Source organism: Lepisosteus platostomus, chromosome 2 (assembly GCF_059453375.1).
Source record: "Lepisosteus platostomus isolate fLepPlt1 chromosome 2, fLepPlt1.hap1, whole genome shotgun sequence".
Classification (NCBI taxonomy): domain Eukaryota; kingdom Metazoa; phylum Chordata; class Actinopteri; order Semionotiformes; family Lepisosteidae; genus Lepisosteus; species Lepisosteus platostomus.
This window is the reverse complement of record NC_142612.1, coordinates 80,772,079-80,790,332: the sequence shown is the minus strand read 5'-3', so window position 1 is coordinate 80,790,332 and position 18,254 is coordinate 80,772,079. Positions and strand designations below refer to the sequence as shown.

At 38.4% G+C, this 18,254-nt stretch overlaps 2 protein-coding genes across 2 annotated transcripts in view; one reads left to right on the top strand and one right to left on the bottom strand.

Annotated features, from left to right (window-relative positions):
* Positions 1-2,211: 2,211 nt before the first annotated feature.
* On the top strand, positions 2,212-17,645 carry ttc14 (tetratricopeptide repeat domain 14). The gene is made up of 13 exons (XM_088622358.1): positions 2,212-2,363; positions 2,672-2,855; positions 6,715-6,836; positions 8,767-8,966; positions 10,136-10,220; positions 11,068-11,197; positions 11,400-11,540; positions 13,087-13,158; positions 13,377-13,496; positions 14,398-14,520; positions 14,796-14,913; positions 15,799-15,908; positions 16,083-17,645. Exons 2-13 carry the CDS (start codon positions 2,722-2,724, stop codon positions 16,999-17,001), a joined length of 2,274 nt encoding a protein of 757 aa, XP_088478484.1. The 5' UTR covers positions 2,212-2,363; positions 2,672-2,721; the 3' UTR covers positions 17,002-17,645.
* The window catches only part of ccdc39 (coiled-coil domain 39 molecular ruler complex subunit), a 13,627-nt gene continuing 12,892 nt past the window's right edge, over positions 17,520-18,254 (bottom strand). The window contains exon 20 of the mRNA XM_088622346.1: positions 17,520-17,924. Coding sequence (XP_088478472.1) covers positions 17,738-17,924 — 187 coding nt within the window. The 3' untranslated portion in view covers positions 17,520-17,737. The remainder of the gene's footprint in view (positions 17,925-18,254) is intronic.

The window sequence follows — 18,254 nt, the reverse complement described above, 5'->3', positions numbered from 1 at the left end:
CATGACTTTGAGTTGTATTTAAAGTCTGAGGTATAGAGGGTGAAGAGGAACGGAGAAAGAACCGTCCCCTGAGGAGCTCCTATGTTACTTACTACCTGTTCAGACACACAGTTCTGAAGTCTCACAGACTGTGGTCTGCCTGTCAGGTAGTCAGTGATCCACGAGATCATGGAGGCATCGACTTGCATCTCCTCCAGCTTCCTCCTTAGAAGTAAGGGCTGGATGGTATTGAAGGCACTGGCGAAGTCAAAAAACATAATCCTTATGATGTTGCCAGCCTTGTCCAGGTGTGAGGAGGCCCTTTGCAGCATGTAGATGATTGCATCCTCCACATCAACACTTGGCTGGTAGGCGAACTGTAGGGTGTCCAGTGATGAGCTAACCAGGGGTCTCGGGTGGGATAAGACCAGCCTCTCCAGTGTAGTAATTGAGGACAGAGGGGCGCCCTTTCTTTGGTACCGGGACCAGGCATGATGTCTTCCGGAGCACCGGGACTTTCTCCCAGCGCAGGCTCAGGTTGAACAGTCACTGGAGCACTCTACTCAGCTGATCAGCACAAGCCCTCAGAACTCTGGGACAGATGTCGTCTGGACCCGTGGCCTTACCCTGGTGCAGCCTCTTCAGCTCCCTCTTCACCTGGTCAGCCGTGATGGTCAGCCTGGCCTGGGGGATGGTGCTCATAGTGCTTTCAGTGCTGCAGGTGTTAATGGTGGTGGTGTTGGAGAGTGGCAGCTGTGGGGGATGGGTGGGTGAGTAGCTGTCGGGGGTTGTAGCTGTAGACGGCCATGATTGTGGGGGGATGGAGGAGGTGTTGGGCAGTCGCAGCTGTGAAGGGTTAGGGAGCTTGTGGCTGTGGGGGGATGGCTGTCGAGCCACAGAGGACCCTGAATCAAATCTGTTAAAAAACTGGTTCAACTCGTTGGCCATCTCCAGGTTCCCCTCCATTGCACTCCCAGCCTGTTTGAAGCCAGAGATCTCTCTCATGCTGCTACATACATCCCTCACCCTATTCCTTTGCCGCTTGTCCTTTACCTTCCTCCTGTAGGCGTCCTTGCTCTCTCTTAACTTCTGCTTTAGTTCCCTCTGTACACACTTGACCTCTTCCTTATCCCCCCTCCTAAAGGCTCTCTTCTTGTCATTCAGAAGAGCCTTCAGGTCGCTGGTGATCCAGGGTTTGTTATTGGAAAAGCAGTGTACTTCTTTGGTGGGGATGGTGTTGTCTACGCAGAAGTTTATGTAGTCAGTGACACAGTCCACCATGTTGTGTATGTCGTCCCCATGTGGTTCACACAGCACATCTCAGTCGGTGGCCTCCAGAGCACCACGTAGGTCCTCCATAGCCTCCTGAGACCATATCCTCACAGTCCTCATTGTTGCAGGTTTGCACTGGACAATAGGCATGTATAGTGGTGTAAGCAAGACAAGGTTTTGATCTGATCTGCCAGGGGGAGGGCTGTGGAATTATATGCATCCTTAGCATTGGCATATAATAAGTCCAGTGTTTTGTTTTCTCTGGTCAGGCACTTGACAAACTGGTGGAAAGTAGGCAAAGTGGTGGAAAAGGAGACGTGGTTAACGTCCCCTGAAATAGCTATAAAAGCCCATTTAGCTCATTGAGCTATCTTTGATCTCCTAAAGATGGCAGCAAATCAGGCACCCAGAGAGGGGGGGGGGCGTCTTCTCGCCTCCATAACTAAAATGCCAAATAGGAGTGGCTTAAGCGACATACACAGTCGTGTAACTGACAGTTTGAGGTTAGCCTATCGTGTAAATTTCGCTTTGTTGCTGATAGGTTAAGCTTTCGAAACTCTGCCCCAAAGTCATGTGACTGATTTTTCGCCCTGTTTCGTTGGTTAAACGCAATGATCACAAGCACCACCATGGTAACTGGGATGTGTAGTTTTTAATTCCGTTTGAATTATAACTGTACGTACTGTCTTCATTTTTGGCCAGGGCTTTAAAGAGAAGGCGCGCCAAAAAATTTCGGTGCCGTCGTCTCCGCTTTAAAGGTACCCCCGTGCTGGAAGAATTTGACCTCGGAACGTTTGCCCAGCGTACCTATAGTAAAAGAGAAAATGTAAGTTCTACAATAATAAGCATTAATTCCATTGTTCTAGTAGCTTGTCTACTTCGCTACGGCATTCACAATTTTAACATTTTCCTTTTTGCCTCAAAGAGATGTCTCCAGTCTAGTTTTGAGCCGCTCTACGCAGGACCAGGACTCTGTGACACTTCCGTTGCGCAGCGGAGGTTCCGGTTAGAGAGTAATGCAGTGAGTCGCCAGAGAAGTTCTCGCATTTCATCTTATTTATTTTGCTTTCACGTCGGTATGATGCGTTTATAAGCCACAGTTCGTGTTCCATGTAAGTATTGTTTTGTTTCTATTAAGCGTTGTAAGAGAATAAAGCAGCCTTGTTACATTCTGGCTGTTCGGTTGTATATATTTGGCATCGCATGTTTTAATGTTTACTAACATTAAATGTTGTTTGTCTGATACACTATACAGTCTGTTGAAACTAATCTTCCTTTCTTCCTTTCGGCCCAAGAAATATTATTATATATTTAATGGAAACAGACAGTTTATGTTATATCGTAGCTTCAGTGCGTTACATGCAATTGTCTGGCCTCGTGGTAAATCTCAGAAATATAATTAGCATGTTTGGCATTTCAGAACGTCCTGTGCTTTGAAATGTCCTTTTACCGGGTAGCTGGAGCTTCGTGATGGACAGCGAGCTATTGCGGCAGTCGGTGTCTTATCACGGACACAACCTGTTCTCCCTTTTGAAATGCGAACAGCTCGAAAACCCGGGTTTTAAATTCATCGCAGGAGATGTCTCAAAGGCATTGAATCAGAGGTACGTTTTTTAATGTTTTAACTCTTGTTTTCTAAAGTTTTCCTTTCAGAGTACATGCTTTTTTACCGTGGGGAAAATCAAGCACATAATAGGGGCTACTATTGCATTATGATGTCAGTTCTGGTGTAAGAGTACAGTGCTGAGAAAAAGTTTGTGAACTCTATAAGTTTGTTCATATTCTCGTATATTTTAGACGTAAAATGTGCTTAGATATAAATAAAAGTCTTAAATCAATCCGAAACACTCCTTCCCCTTCTCTCGGTGATACACTGATTTGTTTTGAGAGCGTTTGTGTTCCTTAACAGAGTTCAGCTCTTTGCAGCGTCTTGGGCCAGATCTCCCTCTGGACACGTTCACATCTGCTCTGTTCGGCACCCTGGCAGATGTGAAAAAATGTGATTGCATACTATTTTTAAAAAACACATTAGTTTATTAACAGAATTGCAAGTCTTTACAACAGGTCACCTGGCCTGTATAAAACTGCTGGAAACCCCGTTAACTCATTCTTTCTCACGGAACTGCTTCAACTTGGTGACAATTAAGGGTTTATTCATATGAACAGATCCTAGCATTACATTGTTGTGGGGTTAAGGTCCAAAATTCAAAATCTCTTCCTCAGCTGTATTCTGTTGTATGTTCGGGATTATTGTCTTGCTGCGTGACCCACTTGCATCATAGCTTCAGTTAAATGGATGGCCAGATGTTCTCCAGAATTTGCTTATACAGTGCCCCAATTCATGGTTGTGCCAAGGATGACTGACAAACCATCTGGGTCATGAGGCAACAAAGCAGCTCCAAACCATGATGCTCTCACTACCATGCTTAACTGTAAGGACAAGGATCTTCTGTTAGATGGTGGTGTTTGGTATAGAGCACACAAAACATTTCTCAGTATGGCCGTCAAGTTCAATTTTTGACTTGACTGCCCCCAGAGAACATACTTTGGGTAGTTTGGTGTATCGTTCAATTGCTCTTATTGGCAATCTTGAGAAGGGTTAGGGTTAAAAAGACAATGTTATTTTTAGAGTGTAGTAGGGCACCTGGCTACTCTCCCATCAAATCCATTCCTATTCAGTCTTTTCCTGATCGCTGAGGTATGAACTTTGGCACTAGCCACTTCCAGTTGACATAGGCTTTAGTTATTGTGAGAGAGGCATGTTGATCCTTAGATGTTACTCTGGGGTTCTTTGTGACCTCAGTGTTCTGATACCCAGGGGTGAAAACTGATCTTGGCCAGGGTGAATTGGGTCCTGAAGTATAGCTCGAGCCCGTTTGTGGCATTGGTCGTGATATATCCGGTCGATGGAGGGTAGCTCAGTCCCAGTGATTTTCTGTGCGGACCTCACAACCCTCTGTATGGCTTTTCTGTCTTATACTGTGGCTCCACCATACCACACTGTAAGTGAGTGTTGTCTTGCTCATGCCCCACTTCCTTAACTGTCTCAGGAAGTGAATTCAGCAGCCAGAATCCTGACCAGGTCTAGTGCAGGTGTTCACATTACTCCTATCCTGGAGTCCTTGCACTGGCTTCCGGTCAAATTCCGTGTAGACTTGGGAATCCACACCTATAAGGGTCTGCATGGCTTGGCACTTCAGTACCTGTCTGAACTATTATCGCCCTACTCCCCACCTCACAACCTTTGCTCTTTTAATTCTGCTCTCCTTACTGTCCCCCAAGCCTGTCTACATTGTATGGGTGACAGGGCCTTCACCTGTTATGCCCCCAAGCTCTGGAACTCTCTCCCCAAGGATATCAGAGAGTCACCTTCTCTAAACTCCTTCAAATCCAGACTCAAAACCCTTTTCTTCAGAAAAGCCTTTACTTAACTGGTTCCATTCTTCAACCCTCTGCTTTTCTTAGTACCACCATCCACGGTCTCCTCTATATATTGTGATTATTTTGTATTGTGTATTCTTATTTATTGTTGTTGTCATCCTTTAAAGAGCTTTGAGAAGCCACCTTTAAAGGCGCTATATAAAATAAAGTTTATTATTATATTATTATGAGGTGCTTGTGGGCTTTAGTGAGGATGGCACCAGTGTTCTCTGACCAGCGCAGCCTCTCGGTGATCTGGAGGCCGAGGAACCTGAATGTGCTGACAGTTTCGACTGGAGCCCCGTGAATGATGATGGGTGTTTGACATCCTCTGTGCCTTCTCAAGTCCACTATAACCTCTTTTGTTTTGCCGACGTTAAGTGTGAGGTTGTTGTTGTGGCACCACTCCACCAGCTCTGCTACCTCGCTCCTGTAGGCGATTTCATTATTGTAGATGATTAGACTGATTACTGTGGTGTCATCAGCAAACCTGAAGCACTTGCTGTTAAATCTAGCCACATAGTCATGTGTAAATAGAGAATACAGCCGTGGGCTCAGGCAGCAGCCCTGGTGGGTCCTTGTGTTGAGGATCAGAGGGGATGAGGTTTTGTTTCCAGTCCTCACCACTTGGGGTCTACCTGTCAGGAAGTCCAGGACCCAGTTGCAGATAGAGCTGCTGAGGCCCAGACCCCTGAGCTTGACCACCAGTCTGCCTGGCATAATTGTGTTGAAGGCTGAGCTGAAGTCAATAAATAACATCACCATTGTCTCAAATGTTTTACATTTGTACACTGACTGGCAGTGGATAGAACCCCAGATGTTTAGACATGATTTGTTACCTTCTCCAGACTCATGAGCATCATCATCAATAACCGCTCTTTTGTTGTTGTTCTCCACAGTCTCATTTGATGGTGGCATGATGTTTACCTGTATGGTGAAGTACAAACTTACAAGGTTTCTGACCATTGTGTAGGACAGGACTCCCTAAATTACCCAATAATTTAACCACCTGATTATAATCACTACCTTAATTGTGCTTTATTATTTATTATAACTTAAGGGATTTATTATTTTTACATGCACAGGTTCTATTAATTTTTTTCTTATCATATACCATTGCATCTCAAAACTAAAATTGAACTTGTAGCTATAAAACCTTTTAGTAAAGACCTTGTTTAATTAAAACTGGTACCATGCTATGAAGTTATGTTCACAGTAACTGTATTGGGGGTTCACAGTCTTTCTCAGCACTGTCATTCCTACTGTACTTTTCAAATAGAAATCAGAATTCAAAAGCATTTACTATATGCAAAGGCAGCATCTCCCACAAATGAGAGGACGCATTGAACTGCCGTGCTTTTAGACAACAGTATATTTTTTCCTGCCAGCCTGTTTGCATGTGTTTTTTCAGAAACATTTAAAAGTTTTGCAGTCAGCTGTGGTGGATAGATACACCATGTCTGTTCTTTATTTTTGAGGATTTTTAAGTAAATGATATGATTCAAAAGATATTATTCATTACTAAGAGGTGTGTATTTCAGAAATGTAATTCAGAAATAGATCTAACTAATGTGTCAAGGTGACCATGGCTTCTATTACTTCCTAGAATTAATTGCACTTATAAACTGGTTTTCATACAGGAACAAACTCACTTCATCCTAACATGGAATACAACATCAACCTGGGTGCTGCACATTATTTAATTTACCTCTTAATATATTAAGTACCTGTAGCACCAATCTACGGTGAATTAGATGTCATGAATTAGTGAGAAATGTCTTCTGTTGAGTTGAGGAGAAAATTGTATGATGGCCAGATAGTGCAAACACTGATTGAAATTGAGTAAGGAAACCAAGATTGAAACCTCTGTTCTTTCAAATTACAAAGAATTAACATGTTTTTTTACCAGCTGATATATTTTGACTTTGTGATCAATAAAAAAACTATTGATGTTTAATGTCTATTATTTGTTGTACTTATGTATTGTGCTATCATTTCATAAGTTGTTTGTGCCTCTTAAACCAACATGTTTGTGTTCTGTAGAAAAGAGAGGGAATGTAACAATGTTGCAGTGGAACAGTTCATCGCAAGGAAAGCAGATCTTCTGTTTGCACCTTCATGGAATTCTGGTACAGCAGTAAATTATATTCAAGAGGAAACTGAAGGTAATGTTATACATACTTCTGTAGTTTTCAATTTATTAATAGAAGACATGACTTTATTGTATGATTCATAGAATATATTTGAGATACTGAAGGCAAGAAACGAGTTCTTTACTAGTATAGTTTAAACCTCAGGTTTGTTAGAAGAAGTAGATCACAAGACATTTCTCTTTTAAGTAGGTCAAGTGGGTAGCTGTGTCAGCATGTGTAGGCTGCAAAGGACCAAGTAAAAGTTTATTCCATGCTGAAAAGAGAAGAAAAGAAACACAATGTCCCTTCTCTTTTCAGCATGGAATAAACCTTTACTTGTTCTATTTCTCTTTTAAGTTGTTTTTGACATAACACCATCAAGCCATGTCTTAAAATTGCCAAATGACTCAACTCTGTGCCTCATACATTCACATCACAGTATTTTCCATCATCTTAACTGGTATTTTCTGGGTTAAGCATTTTACACCTGGGGAGTTAAAGGCTTTTGATTAGATGTGTTTAAACACTTTATCTCATTTGACACTTCCCCACTACTGAATAGTGCTAAATATGGCACCCGCGCTTCTGAATGTCCAAGCCACAGATGCATCGTTTAACGATCTTCAGTCCCTATGAAATCAGCCCAATATGAAATTTTCCAGTGCAAAGTTTTTTCCTGTGTATAAGATTTAAATTCTGCTGTTTGTTCCAGTCTACGACTCTTGCTTTTAAAGTGAAATCAATTTTAATACAGTTCATTCAATATAATTTATTGAGGCACCCCTCTTTAACCTGTGTATTCTTTCTATGAACTCTGTTTCTACCTGCTCTAACTCAGTGACACTAGTGTGGTCTAAAATTGGCAGTTATTCATGAATGTGCAGGTATGTACACAGAAGAGCTTGGATTGCTTCTAGAACTTTCAGATGCATTAATTTTGCTTATCTTTACAGCGTTTTAAAACAATTGTTTTTTCAAACTATTCTCTCGGTCATATTCTAAGTATTGTCTATTTTTTTTCTTCAAAAGAGAGGATAGTATTGAGTTTTCTGATCCTCGTATGAGAACATAACCCTTATTCCCAAATAGGAAAATATTTGGCCAATCTGCACTTCTGGTAGTTAGTAGCTAATTGATCCCAGATTATTGGCTAGTTGTTTCTTGAAAACTGTCAGGGTATCAGCTTCAGCAAAATGACTGGGTGATTAGTTCCAGACTCCTCCCACAGATTGGGTAATGGAGTTTGTCCTGGTTTTGGTTTTAACCATAAACTTCAGGTTGTGTGTTTATGTTTATGTTTCTTATTTTGAAGTCCACTGAATTTGTGAGTGCCTTTGATGCTTTTGAATATTTTTTTATCAGATTCCCTCTTAGTTTTTGTTCAAAACAGAAAAAAGTTGAGTTCTTTTACTCTGTCAGCATAGGGCATTGGAAATGCACAAGAAGACTGACAATCCTGGAAATTTGCATTGGTGCTCTAGTTGTATACATCATACTTGTGAGCTTTCAGTTTTTTGTAGTTGAATTTTCTGCATTAAGTAAAATTTTATTTTAACCCGACAAACAGTGAGATCAAGCTTAATTGTTGATAGCACATATTTGTTTTTAGAGATCATTGAAGTGTGTTCCAATCACAGTAACCTAATGGTTCTCTTCGATTTTGCTAGCTTTCCTGGTCATTTCCAAAGAGTAGAATTCAAAACAAGTGATTCTTCCTGTCTGAGAAGTAATAGTTAAATTGTATTTTCTTATTTTCCCTGAACAATATCTCGTAAGTCCTTGCTTATACACTTTCAGATTATGCAGTGCATTATCACGTATGTGACTGTCAGCAGGAAAAAATGATTTGACACAAACTTGAGTTTTAATTATTCCTCTAATTTGAGGTCTTTGACAGTAAAATTATTTCATGTTTATGAGTGGAATTGTTATATACGCACCTATTACTTTTCTGTATTCCTAGACCTTTATTCCATCATGCCACCTCTGGAACAGTTCATGGATATCCCATTCAGTGAAAGAAGGGACTTGTTCTACCGTGATATTGAACGTGGAGACATTGTGATTGGGCGGATCACGTCTATTCGAGAATTTGGCTTCTTTGTCACACTTATATGTTTGGGTGGAGGATTTGTGAGAGACATTGAAGACCTGGAAATAACAGTGAGTATTGTTGTTGTGATGGACCATATCAAGACAAAGAGTCATCCTTAAGGACAGTCCTGGGACAACCTTAAGAAGAAGGAGTGCAGGGGCATTACTAATGTTCTGTGTCTCTGGTTTTACTGTTTATTTTCCTAATTTTATAAAGTAAAGTAAAATTTATGTTCAGTCCATAATAAGTATATTCTATGTATTCATATCATGGTGAAAACTGTATAAATCTGTTGTGTTTTTTTGCTTTGACATACTAATTAAGGTTTATAGTATAGCTTTATACTTTACCCACCAATCTGAAGCTAAGCACTGTATGTTCCTATTACTAAGCATGAAAGCAGTGTTATAGAAGTATCGGAAACCGTCTTACAATACAGATTTTTGTTTTCTGATATTTGTTTCTGCACCAAATATTTTTCTTGTGTAAATAAGTGAATCTGCGTCCAAACAAGCAGATATATAGGGACTATAATGAGCATAGTTTTCATACAGTTTGATTGAATGACCTTGCTTAACCCAAAGTGAAAACCAATAGAAAACCTAATACAGTAGAACCTCATAGGTACGAAGATCAGAGCTGTGAACAGGTCAGCTGTATCAGCTACTCAGAAATGGGACTTACAGTCTTGCTTGAAAAGAAGGAAGTGCTTGAACATCACAGGAAACTTTGGGTACTTTTGTGTTATAAAGGCTACTTCTTTTGCAATATTGTTTTAATTTTTAGTGGGGGTAGTTTAATCCTACATTTTATTTTTCTTCTCGTGGATACATGAGACGGACTCCGCCTGAGAAGTAAAGACTGTCTTCACTTGAAAATAGAGTAGTAAAGGAGAAAGGGCCAAAAGCTTAACATATAGTCTGCACCCATTGTCATCAGGGGTCTGTACTAATCATGTACATTTTGTGAAGAAACTGGATCTGTGTTTGGGTCACTGTTAAAGAAGGGAAGCTAAATTCATCCTTTGTGCTGAATTTGTTTCTGCATAATAACTTTAAAAAAATACATATAATGTTACTGAGTTTTACTTTGATTTTCTGTTTACTGCATTTAATTAGAAGCATACTAAATTTAGTAGAACTGTGGAATACTCCTTCATAGCAGATGTTAAGAGTGCTTTAGGAACACAAGAGTTCTTGGTTGATGTGGACATTGTTTTTAATTTTGTCCTTTTCAGGCACTCTGTCCTGTACGAGATGTGCCGTGTCATGGCAACCATGATGATCCTCTGTCCTACTATCAGACTGGAGACCTAATAAGAGGTAATTATTTTATTATTTTGATGCCATATACAGTTTATAGCTTTTCCCATTTTTTAAAATGCTAAAATGTTGGGCCATAACATATGGCAGAGTGCACAACATCCAAAAAGCAGATGGAAAAAGTTTTTCCATGTTAACTGCACAAATATTGATCTTCATGTGCAAAGTTCTATATGTGCAGTTGCCAGCAAAACAAATGCACATTTAAAATAAATAGAGAAATGAGCTCAAGTCATCGGTTCTTTAAGCATTGTTCTTTAGTAAAATACATCTAGAAAAGGAAGCCAGGAACTGGTTTCAAAAATAGCGAAAAGGCATGGGTACACAATTTGTAATGCGGGTGCCTCAATTTAAAACTGATGGCTAACAAATTATTTTTTTAGATGTTTTAACTGTTTTATTAGGAATCTAAATGTCTAATAAAATAAAAATTTGTTTAATCTTAAAATGACAAGTGTGCTATAAATTATGAAAAACAATTTACCTGTAATTCTCTATTTTTCTAACTGCCACATACTATTTTCAACTGTGTATAGCTGTGTGGAAATGTTTTTATTTACTAATTCATTTTATTAATGCTAAGCTATACTTGTTAGACATAAATTTATTACCAATATCCTGGTTTGTTTAAACAAACAGCTGGATTATAACTTCACGTTGGAAAAATATATTGATAGGGTGTGGTTTAATAATGTTTGTTAAACAGTGAACGAATTATTAGAATTGTTTCAGATAAAGGGTGGTTAATTCACTATAAATTTTTCATTTTATTTGTATAATTATTCTTATATGTATTATAGATATTCACTTGTATCTAATTGTACATATTCTTTATTTTTTATTGTAGCTGGAGTAAAGGACATTGATCGCTATCATGGGAAGCTGACAGTGTCCTTGCATAATTCTTCTATCTCACCCCACCTTTCAAACCTGAAGCTTGGTGTTATAAGCGTTGATGACATGCCTTCCCATTACAGGTGAAACAGCACATGTACCTGTTAAAGTTACATTCCTGCAAGGAAATAAACGAAGGTTCTGTAAAATAATGTACAGTGAAATGTGCTTGTTAATCTAATTATTTTAAGGTAATCGGTATTATTGAATACCCCTATATATTTTTGTCTTAAGTTATGTCTTAATGCAGTTTTTCATGTTTTGTTCTTTTACCCGCTTAAGTAGCTTGAGCAACAATGAACAAAGCTATGAGAATGTTTTAGAGCACAAGCTGGGGTTCGCCAATCCATCCACTGTAGAGTTTCTTTTGGGAAAGCTGGGAATCAGTGAAGAAGAACCCCCTACATTAATGAGGGGATTACAGAGGTATGTTTTTTATTTTCATATCCTCCAATAAACCTTTTTGCATAATAATAGCCTGACCTTATTTACTGCTTTCTGTCTGAAAATCTGAAAAGTGGCATAAAGTATCATATTGTAGAGTGTTATTGTGGGCACTTTTTTACCATGTATCAGATGTAAAGCCTTTCTTTTACATCTCAAATCATTTAGGAGTTTATTTAAAAAGTAATGGATCATGAACTAGAGAACGTAATTAAAAATTAAGGAGAAGTGCATTAAAAAATAAAACATGGGGCGCTTTTCACCAGAGATTGTGGATGTCTATAACAAATTGTCCAGCCATGTTGTTGAAGTTCCTTACATGAGCGGCTGGATGAGACACTCAGGTCAGTTAGCTACTAGCAATCAAATGAGCTAGCTGAGCCAAATGATTGTGGTTTTTCATCTATGTGCCTATTAAGTTTTGATAGATTACTTCCCATTTTTGTTGTATTTACCATTGTATATTAGATTGGTTTTATTCAAATTCATACCCTTAGTCCCTAAATATGGTATAATATTTATAGGTTCACGGTACGTTTTTAAGTAATTGGACCTTGATTTCTAGTCATGCAAGAATATTTCATGTAAAAGCATGATATTCATACTAAAAACAACTGTAGGGCTGTCAAATGAATGGGAGAAGTGCAGTTTTTCAGCAACCCAGGTGTTTGAATCAAATTAAGTGTTCACTTTAATGCTGTTTTCCTGAAGTTCCTAGTATTAGACTGGATTGTGTCATGGGCAGATAGTAACTGGAGTACCTAATGTAGTGGCAGACTTTTGGGTGAGCATGGCTGGGTCCCCCTACCTGGGCTTTAGTTTGTCACAGTTTGTTGAGCATTCAGTTTAAGTCTGGTGTTCCTCAGGGCTCAATACTGGGCCCCCTACTTTTCAGCATTTACATGTTTCCATTTGGTCAGCTTTTAAGATCATATGGCCTCAACTATCAGTTCTATGCTGACGATACTCAAATTGACTAAAGTAATGCGTTACTCACTGGGATTTCTAAATCCACATTGAGCAAACTCCATTATGTCCAAAACGTGGCAGCCAGAATCCTGACCAGGTCTAGTGTAAGTGATCACATTACTCCTATCCTGGAGTCCTTGCACTGGCTTCCTGTCAGGTTTTGTCGACTTTAAAATTCTCATGCTCAACTTCAAGGTGCTGTATGGCTTGGCACCTGAGTACCCGTCTGAGCTGTTATCGTCCTCCTGCCCACCTCGCAACCTTCTCTCTTCTAATTCCCTCTGCTCCTACCATATCCAGTACCCCCATCTACTGTCTACTCTCCCTGTATATTTTGAATGTGCATATCTTGTGTATTTGTTTAATTGTTGTTGTCATTCTGTAAACACTTTGAAAACCCACCTTTAAAGGTGCTATTATCACAAACTCAGATAAATGGCTCAAGTAGGTGGACCTGGTAGGTCCGATAAAGGGCTGAAGTGAAGGGGACTTGCTACAAGCTCAATCTGTTTAACAAATGCCAATGTACTTTTTAAAAATCTTTTGCTGTTTTTTATAGCAAATATTTTTTAGAAGAAGATAATGGAACATTCATCAGAAAAAAGCAGTCAGCTTCCTGGGCACTGAAATGGTATGTATGTCATCTCTTCGTGTGCAGACTGCGTTAGTTTATGTAAAAACCAGATTTTTATAAAAACAATAAATAGCATAGTTAAGCTAAAATTAGTTGGAAAAATTCCTAACAAACTAATTTATTTTCATTTATGATTCTGAAGTAGTGTACGTGTTGATGGTGCTTTGTACAGATGGATAAAGTGTTGTTCTTCCTTTGGAATATGTCACTTTCAGTGTGAAGATTGGAGTTGATCATTTTAAATCGGGACACCATGTGGAAGCAATGAATGAGTACAACAAGGCCCTCGAAATAGATCTAAACAATGTGGAAGCATTAGTAGCACGTGGTGCATTGTAAGTATTTCTGAACATAAATTCTGTATTTAGCTGCGTTTTAAACAAAATTTAATGGTGGGTGGATCTGAGAGCACACCACTGTCTGGACAACATTCTCAGAATCCTCTGGAACTCTGTGGGAATGAGCTCCAGCTCTGTCTCTTCCCAGTGGCTCCCAATTGCTTAACAGCAATATAGTCAGGTGACAGTTTACAAAGCAGGTAGCGAAGGCTGTCTTATTTGGTCAGGTTGTGCAAGCTTACGGAGATCCACTGCAGTGCACATTCGCCAGAGGGATGGGAGAAAGGAGCAACTGAGAAATGAATTGAGTTTTGAGAACTTCAGACACGCTTAAAGTGAGACTAAGTCTGTCTACACATTTTTTTCTCAAACCTAATTGTTTATGGGTGAAGTCAGTAAGCAGCTTAGCTGCCAAGTTGTGATAGATAAGGACTCTGTGAAGAAGTTTGTTTAGTAGTTCAGGTGGAGCTTAGGTTTTATGTTTGGTGTTTGTTTGCTTGGATGTCCCTCTCTGTGAATAAAGAGCACTGTGTTTTTTTAACCTTACAGCTGTAGAGTATGTGTACTTGACCCATGTATTTGAAAGAGTCCATTACAGCTTGCCCAGTGGACAGGCCCATGACAATCTACAGCATTCTCATAGAGTGGATATAATTATTTATGCAGCAGAGATGCTAGGAATGAGCACCAACACAAAATAAGCTCTGGACATCAGTAATGTAGCCTGCTGTTTGAATTTGTACCCCTGGATGTTTAATATGTTAAGGTGAATTGGTATTCAACAAACTTTGAAAATATACCACTGATAAATATAATGTTTTTATATATATATATTAAACTAGTAAAAGCAAAATACACCAAGTTTTTTTATTGGTATATATCTTGTTTCGTATTCCAGGTATGCAACAAAGGGTAGTCTGACTAAAGCCATTGATGACTTTGAGCTGGCTTTGGAGAGTTGCCCAACACACAGGAATGCTAAGAAATACCTCTGCCAAACATTAGTAGAAAGAGGTGGCCAGTAAGTTTTTAATTTTGCTTGTATGAAATGTTACATATATGCTTTTTTAAAACCGTCTCAATATCATTTCATACCACAGATTTTTAAGTAGTAAGCAAAAAAATTACTGCACTTCTAAGAAGTACATTAACCTAAAATATTTGTTAATAATTTGGAAAATACAGAATGGTTCAGTTTTATGAATGGTGTTTTCAGTTTTATGATGCATCCACCTATATATATTTCTGTTCCTCTGGGAGGCATGTAATTCAGTTTTTTTTTATTTTGTTCGTCAGGTTAGAAGCAGAAGAGAAGCTTGTGACTGCAGAGGGCTTGTACAGAAAGGCACTGACTTTAGATGAGAGTTTCCAAGAGGCAGATGAAGCTTTGAAAAGAATACAGCTACACATCCAGGTGAGATTACCCAATCATCAAAATGCAGTTTTTGTTAGCTAACATGTATAGTGAAATAACATTGTGGTCTTACAATATGAACCAGAGTTTTTTTCCTTATTGTGAACATATAATTATGGAATTACAGGTGACAGGATTACAGTTCGTTTGTAGTAATTTGTCCAGTTTGTTCTGTTTCTTTTTAGTAGTTGTAATCCACTGCGTCTCATTCCTCACATAAGATTTAACTATTCAATATGGTCTCTCTAAAAATGTAGTAGGTCTGGGTGGTAGCATCCTGAAACTTTAAGCACATATTAGTTTCTGCCTATTCTAAAAGAAAGGAGTCTATTTGTTGTAATACTGATGAAGTGTTGTTTTGTGTACATGTCTTGGTGATCTGGGACATTGCTCCTTGGCTGTACTGGGATGCTGCAATATCTCACTCACTCCCCTGGTGAAAACAATTGGAACTCTGGATGGAAAATGGTTTGTATTTGGAATATGAACTTCATCTGGTAATGCAAATATTTATTTTCCAAACAAATATTGGAACAAATGATTTTTTGGTTTTTAAATTAAAACGAATTGTTTTTTCAAATTGTAAAACATTTTGCTCGGACTTCCATATCATTTTAAAAAATGTTTGCTATTTTTGACCACCTTTGATTGTAAAAACATTTCATTCTTTTATAACTTGCCCACCTGACATAAATCTCCCTTATTTTTTTCAAATGTTTTAATAAATGAATTCTCCTTAAAAATACTTTTTTGTTTAAATGTCATAAAATATGCCCCTCAACGATACACCTTTTAAATGCTATTTATGTCTTCCATGTACATCTAATATGTGCACATCTTACGTCACTCATTTGCTGTCTTACTCGGTTATTAACTGCATTAAAGAAAACTCTGAAACTGAAAGAAGAAGAAGAAGCGTCAAAAGAAAAGGAAAAATCTAAAAGTGTGGAGACAAGTGCAGAAAAATTACGTAAGATATTAAAAGAAGAGAAAAGGTAAATGTTTGATTTTACTGTAAATCTGTGATGTATTCATGGAATGCCCATGACCAATTTTTCTTTAGCCACTGAGACTGAAGAGTTCTTATATTATTTTGCTTGGATGTTGGGACTATTAATACTCAATTCAGTGAATCTTAAGCAGAGCAATGATGATTTCTTCTTTCACAGAATGAAAAGAAAGAAGAGGAGAGCTTCTTCCTCCTCAACCAGTAGTTCTTCAGATTCTTCATCTTCTGGCCGCAGAAAAGCCAAGAAAAAGAAACAGAAACGTTACCGCCACAAGAAACATTCTCACAGGATATCTTCACATGAAGAAAAAAGTTTTGATGGCAAAGAAGAGTGGTGCCCTCCTCCAGTGAACACATCTGCATCTTTCTTGAATCAAAACTATGAGGTGACTAAATTGCTGAAGGAGCAAGACAGACCAGTTGATTGTAAATCTCAAGCTAAAGATAGATGGTACCATCGCTCCATGTCTTTGTCTTCTGTTGAGATCTTGGATGACGGTGGAGGTAGGTCTGAAGAAGAATCTTTTCATTCAGCTCCACTCCAATCAGAGAGTAGCAAAGGAAAAGATTGCTCTGGTGAAAATAAATATTACCTTCCTTCCAAGTGTAACTTAAAGTCTAGTGACAGAAAATCAAGTGGGAGGGAGAGAGATGTGGTAAAATTTCCTCAGAGGATGGATGACGGAAATATTATTCAACAAGACTTCAATACTGGCTCAGAGAAAAAAAGACACAGAAAGTATTCTTCCTCCTCAGCAGGTTCTGAGTATTCTCGTAAATCTGATAGATATATTAAAACAAAAGACTGTTCTTCCCAGGGATATAGTTACAGCAGATCAGAGAGTAGCAGATATGATTCTGTAGAAACTGGAAATAGAAAGAGTGGTCTTAAGATAGAGGAGGAGATGCAAGGGCCAAGGTCTGAGAGAGATGAAAGCCAGTCTTCAACGGGCAGATCTGAAAATGGTAAGGAGTCTGCTGAAGGCAATGTGAAAAAGAATCTACCATCGAATTTGCTTGATATATTTAGCCAGATTGCTCAATTTGAAAGGGAGAAGAGTATTAAACAGAAAAAATAGATTCTCTTGTTTTACGTCCTGTGTGCAGTCTTAAAGAATGGTAATTTACATTTGAAAAAGTTCATGAATAAAATGTAAATGACTTAAAACCATTTACATATCAACCTGCAATCACAGACTGAAACTCCTGAAGTCCATATGTAAAGCAAATTGTAATGCCTTCAACTCTGTTTTTGAAGAGTTCCTTTTTGGAACTTAATGTGCTTTTGTTATGTTTATTTCTGATTATCAGTTTCATTAATCTGAAAATGAAGATACATTTTTTCAGTTTATTCTGACAGACAGCACATTAAAATGGAGCCAAATGCTTTTCAGTGAAATTAGTGATATTATAGACTAGAAATAAAGGTCTTGCTGAAAGGCTCTTAATGCAACTCCTATTAAAATATATAACTCTTACACTGTTTCTACCAACAAATGTTGTCAAGAACTATTGCACATATTAACTGAATGTGCTTTTCTACCACAAACAGAAGGAAACATCCTGTGCTAGCCAAGGAAAAAACAAATGTGCCAAGTTGATGTGGAAATCTGTTTTATTGTTCATCTCCAAATGGGTGCTGCATTACAAATTCCAAAAACTTTTTTTTTTAATCAGACAAATGCACATCTCTGTAATAAATATAAATCAAATATCCATTGAACATGTTTCTTTTTTTCATTTGTACAAAATACACTTGTTTTTCCAAGTATAACTAGAACTAGATTTGTATTTCTTATTTTAAATGAAAGAGCGCTACTTTAAACTCTTCTGGCTGCGAATGCTGCTGCTGCTGCTAGCAGCACTGCTTGGGCGAGACTGCCTTGGAGATGTAGCTTGGATAGAAGGTGATGTCACAGAGAGCCCCAGTCCCAGGTCCACTGTCTTCACAGGTGATGACTGCGCAGCAGCACTGCTGTGACCACTTCTGGAAGAACTTACCCTAAACACACACCAGACATGATCAGCAAAACACACCTCATATGAGAAAATATAAAAGACAACAAATAGAAAACCTTGACTTCATGGAATGCATGGTAATAGTTAAAGGCGTTGATTTCATAGAATTCTATTAAGCTTAACGTAATGAGGTTATAGCATTATAATGGAAATTGTAAAAACAGGGGTATTGTATAAATATTGTATATTTTATTACACTGATATATGGCACAGTTGCCTTTAATTTAAAAAACGGAAAACATACATGTGATAAAGGGCATGGAAATTTAGTGTTGTGTAAATAAAAAAAATGGAATCCTAGAAGAGCATATCA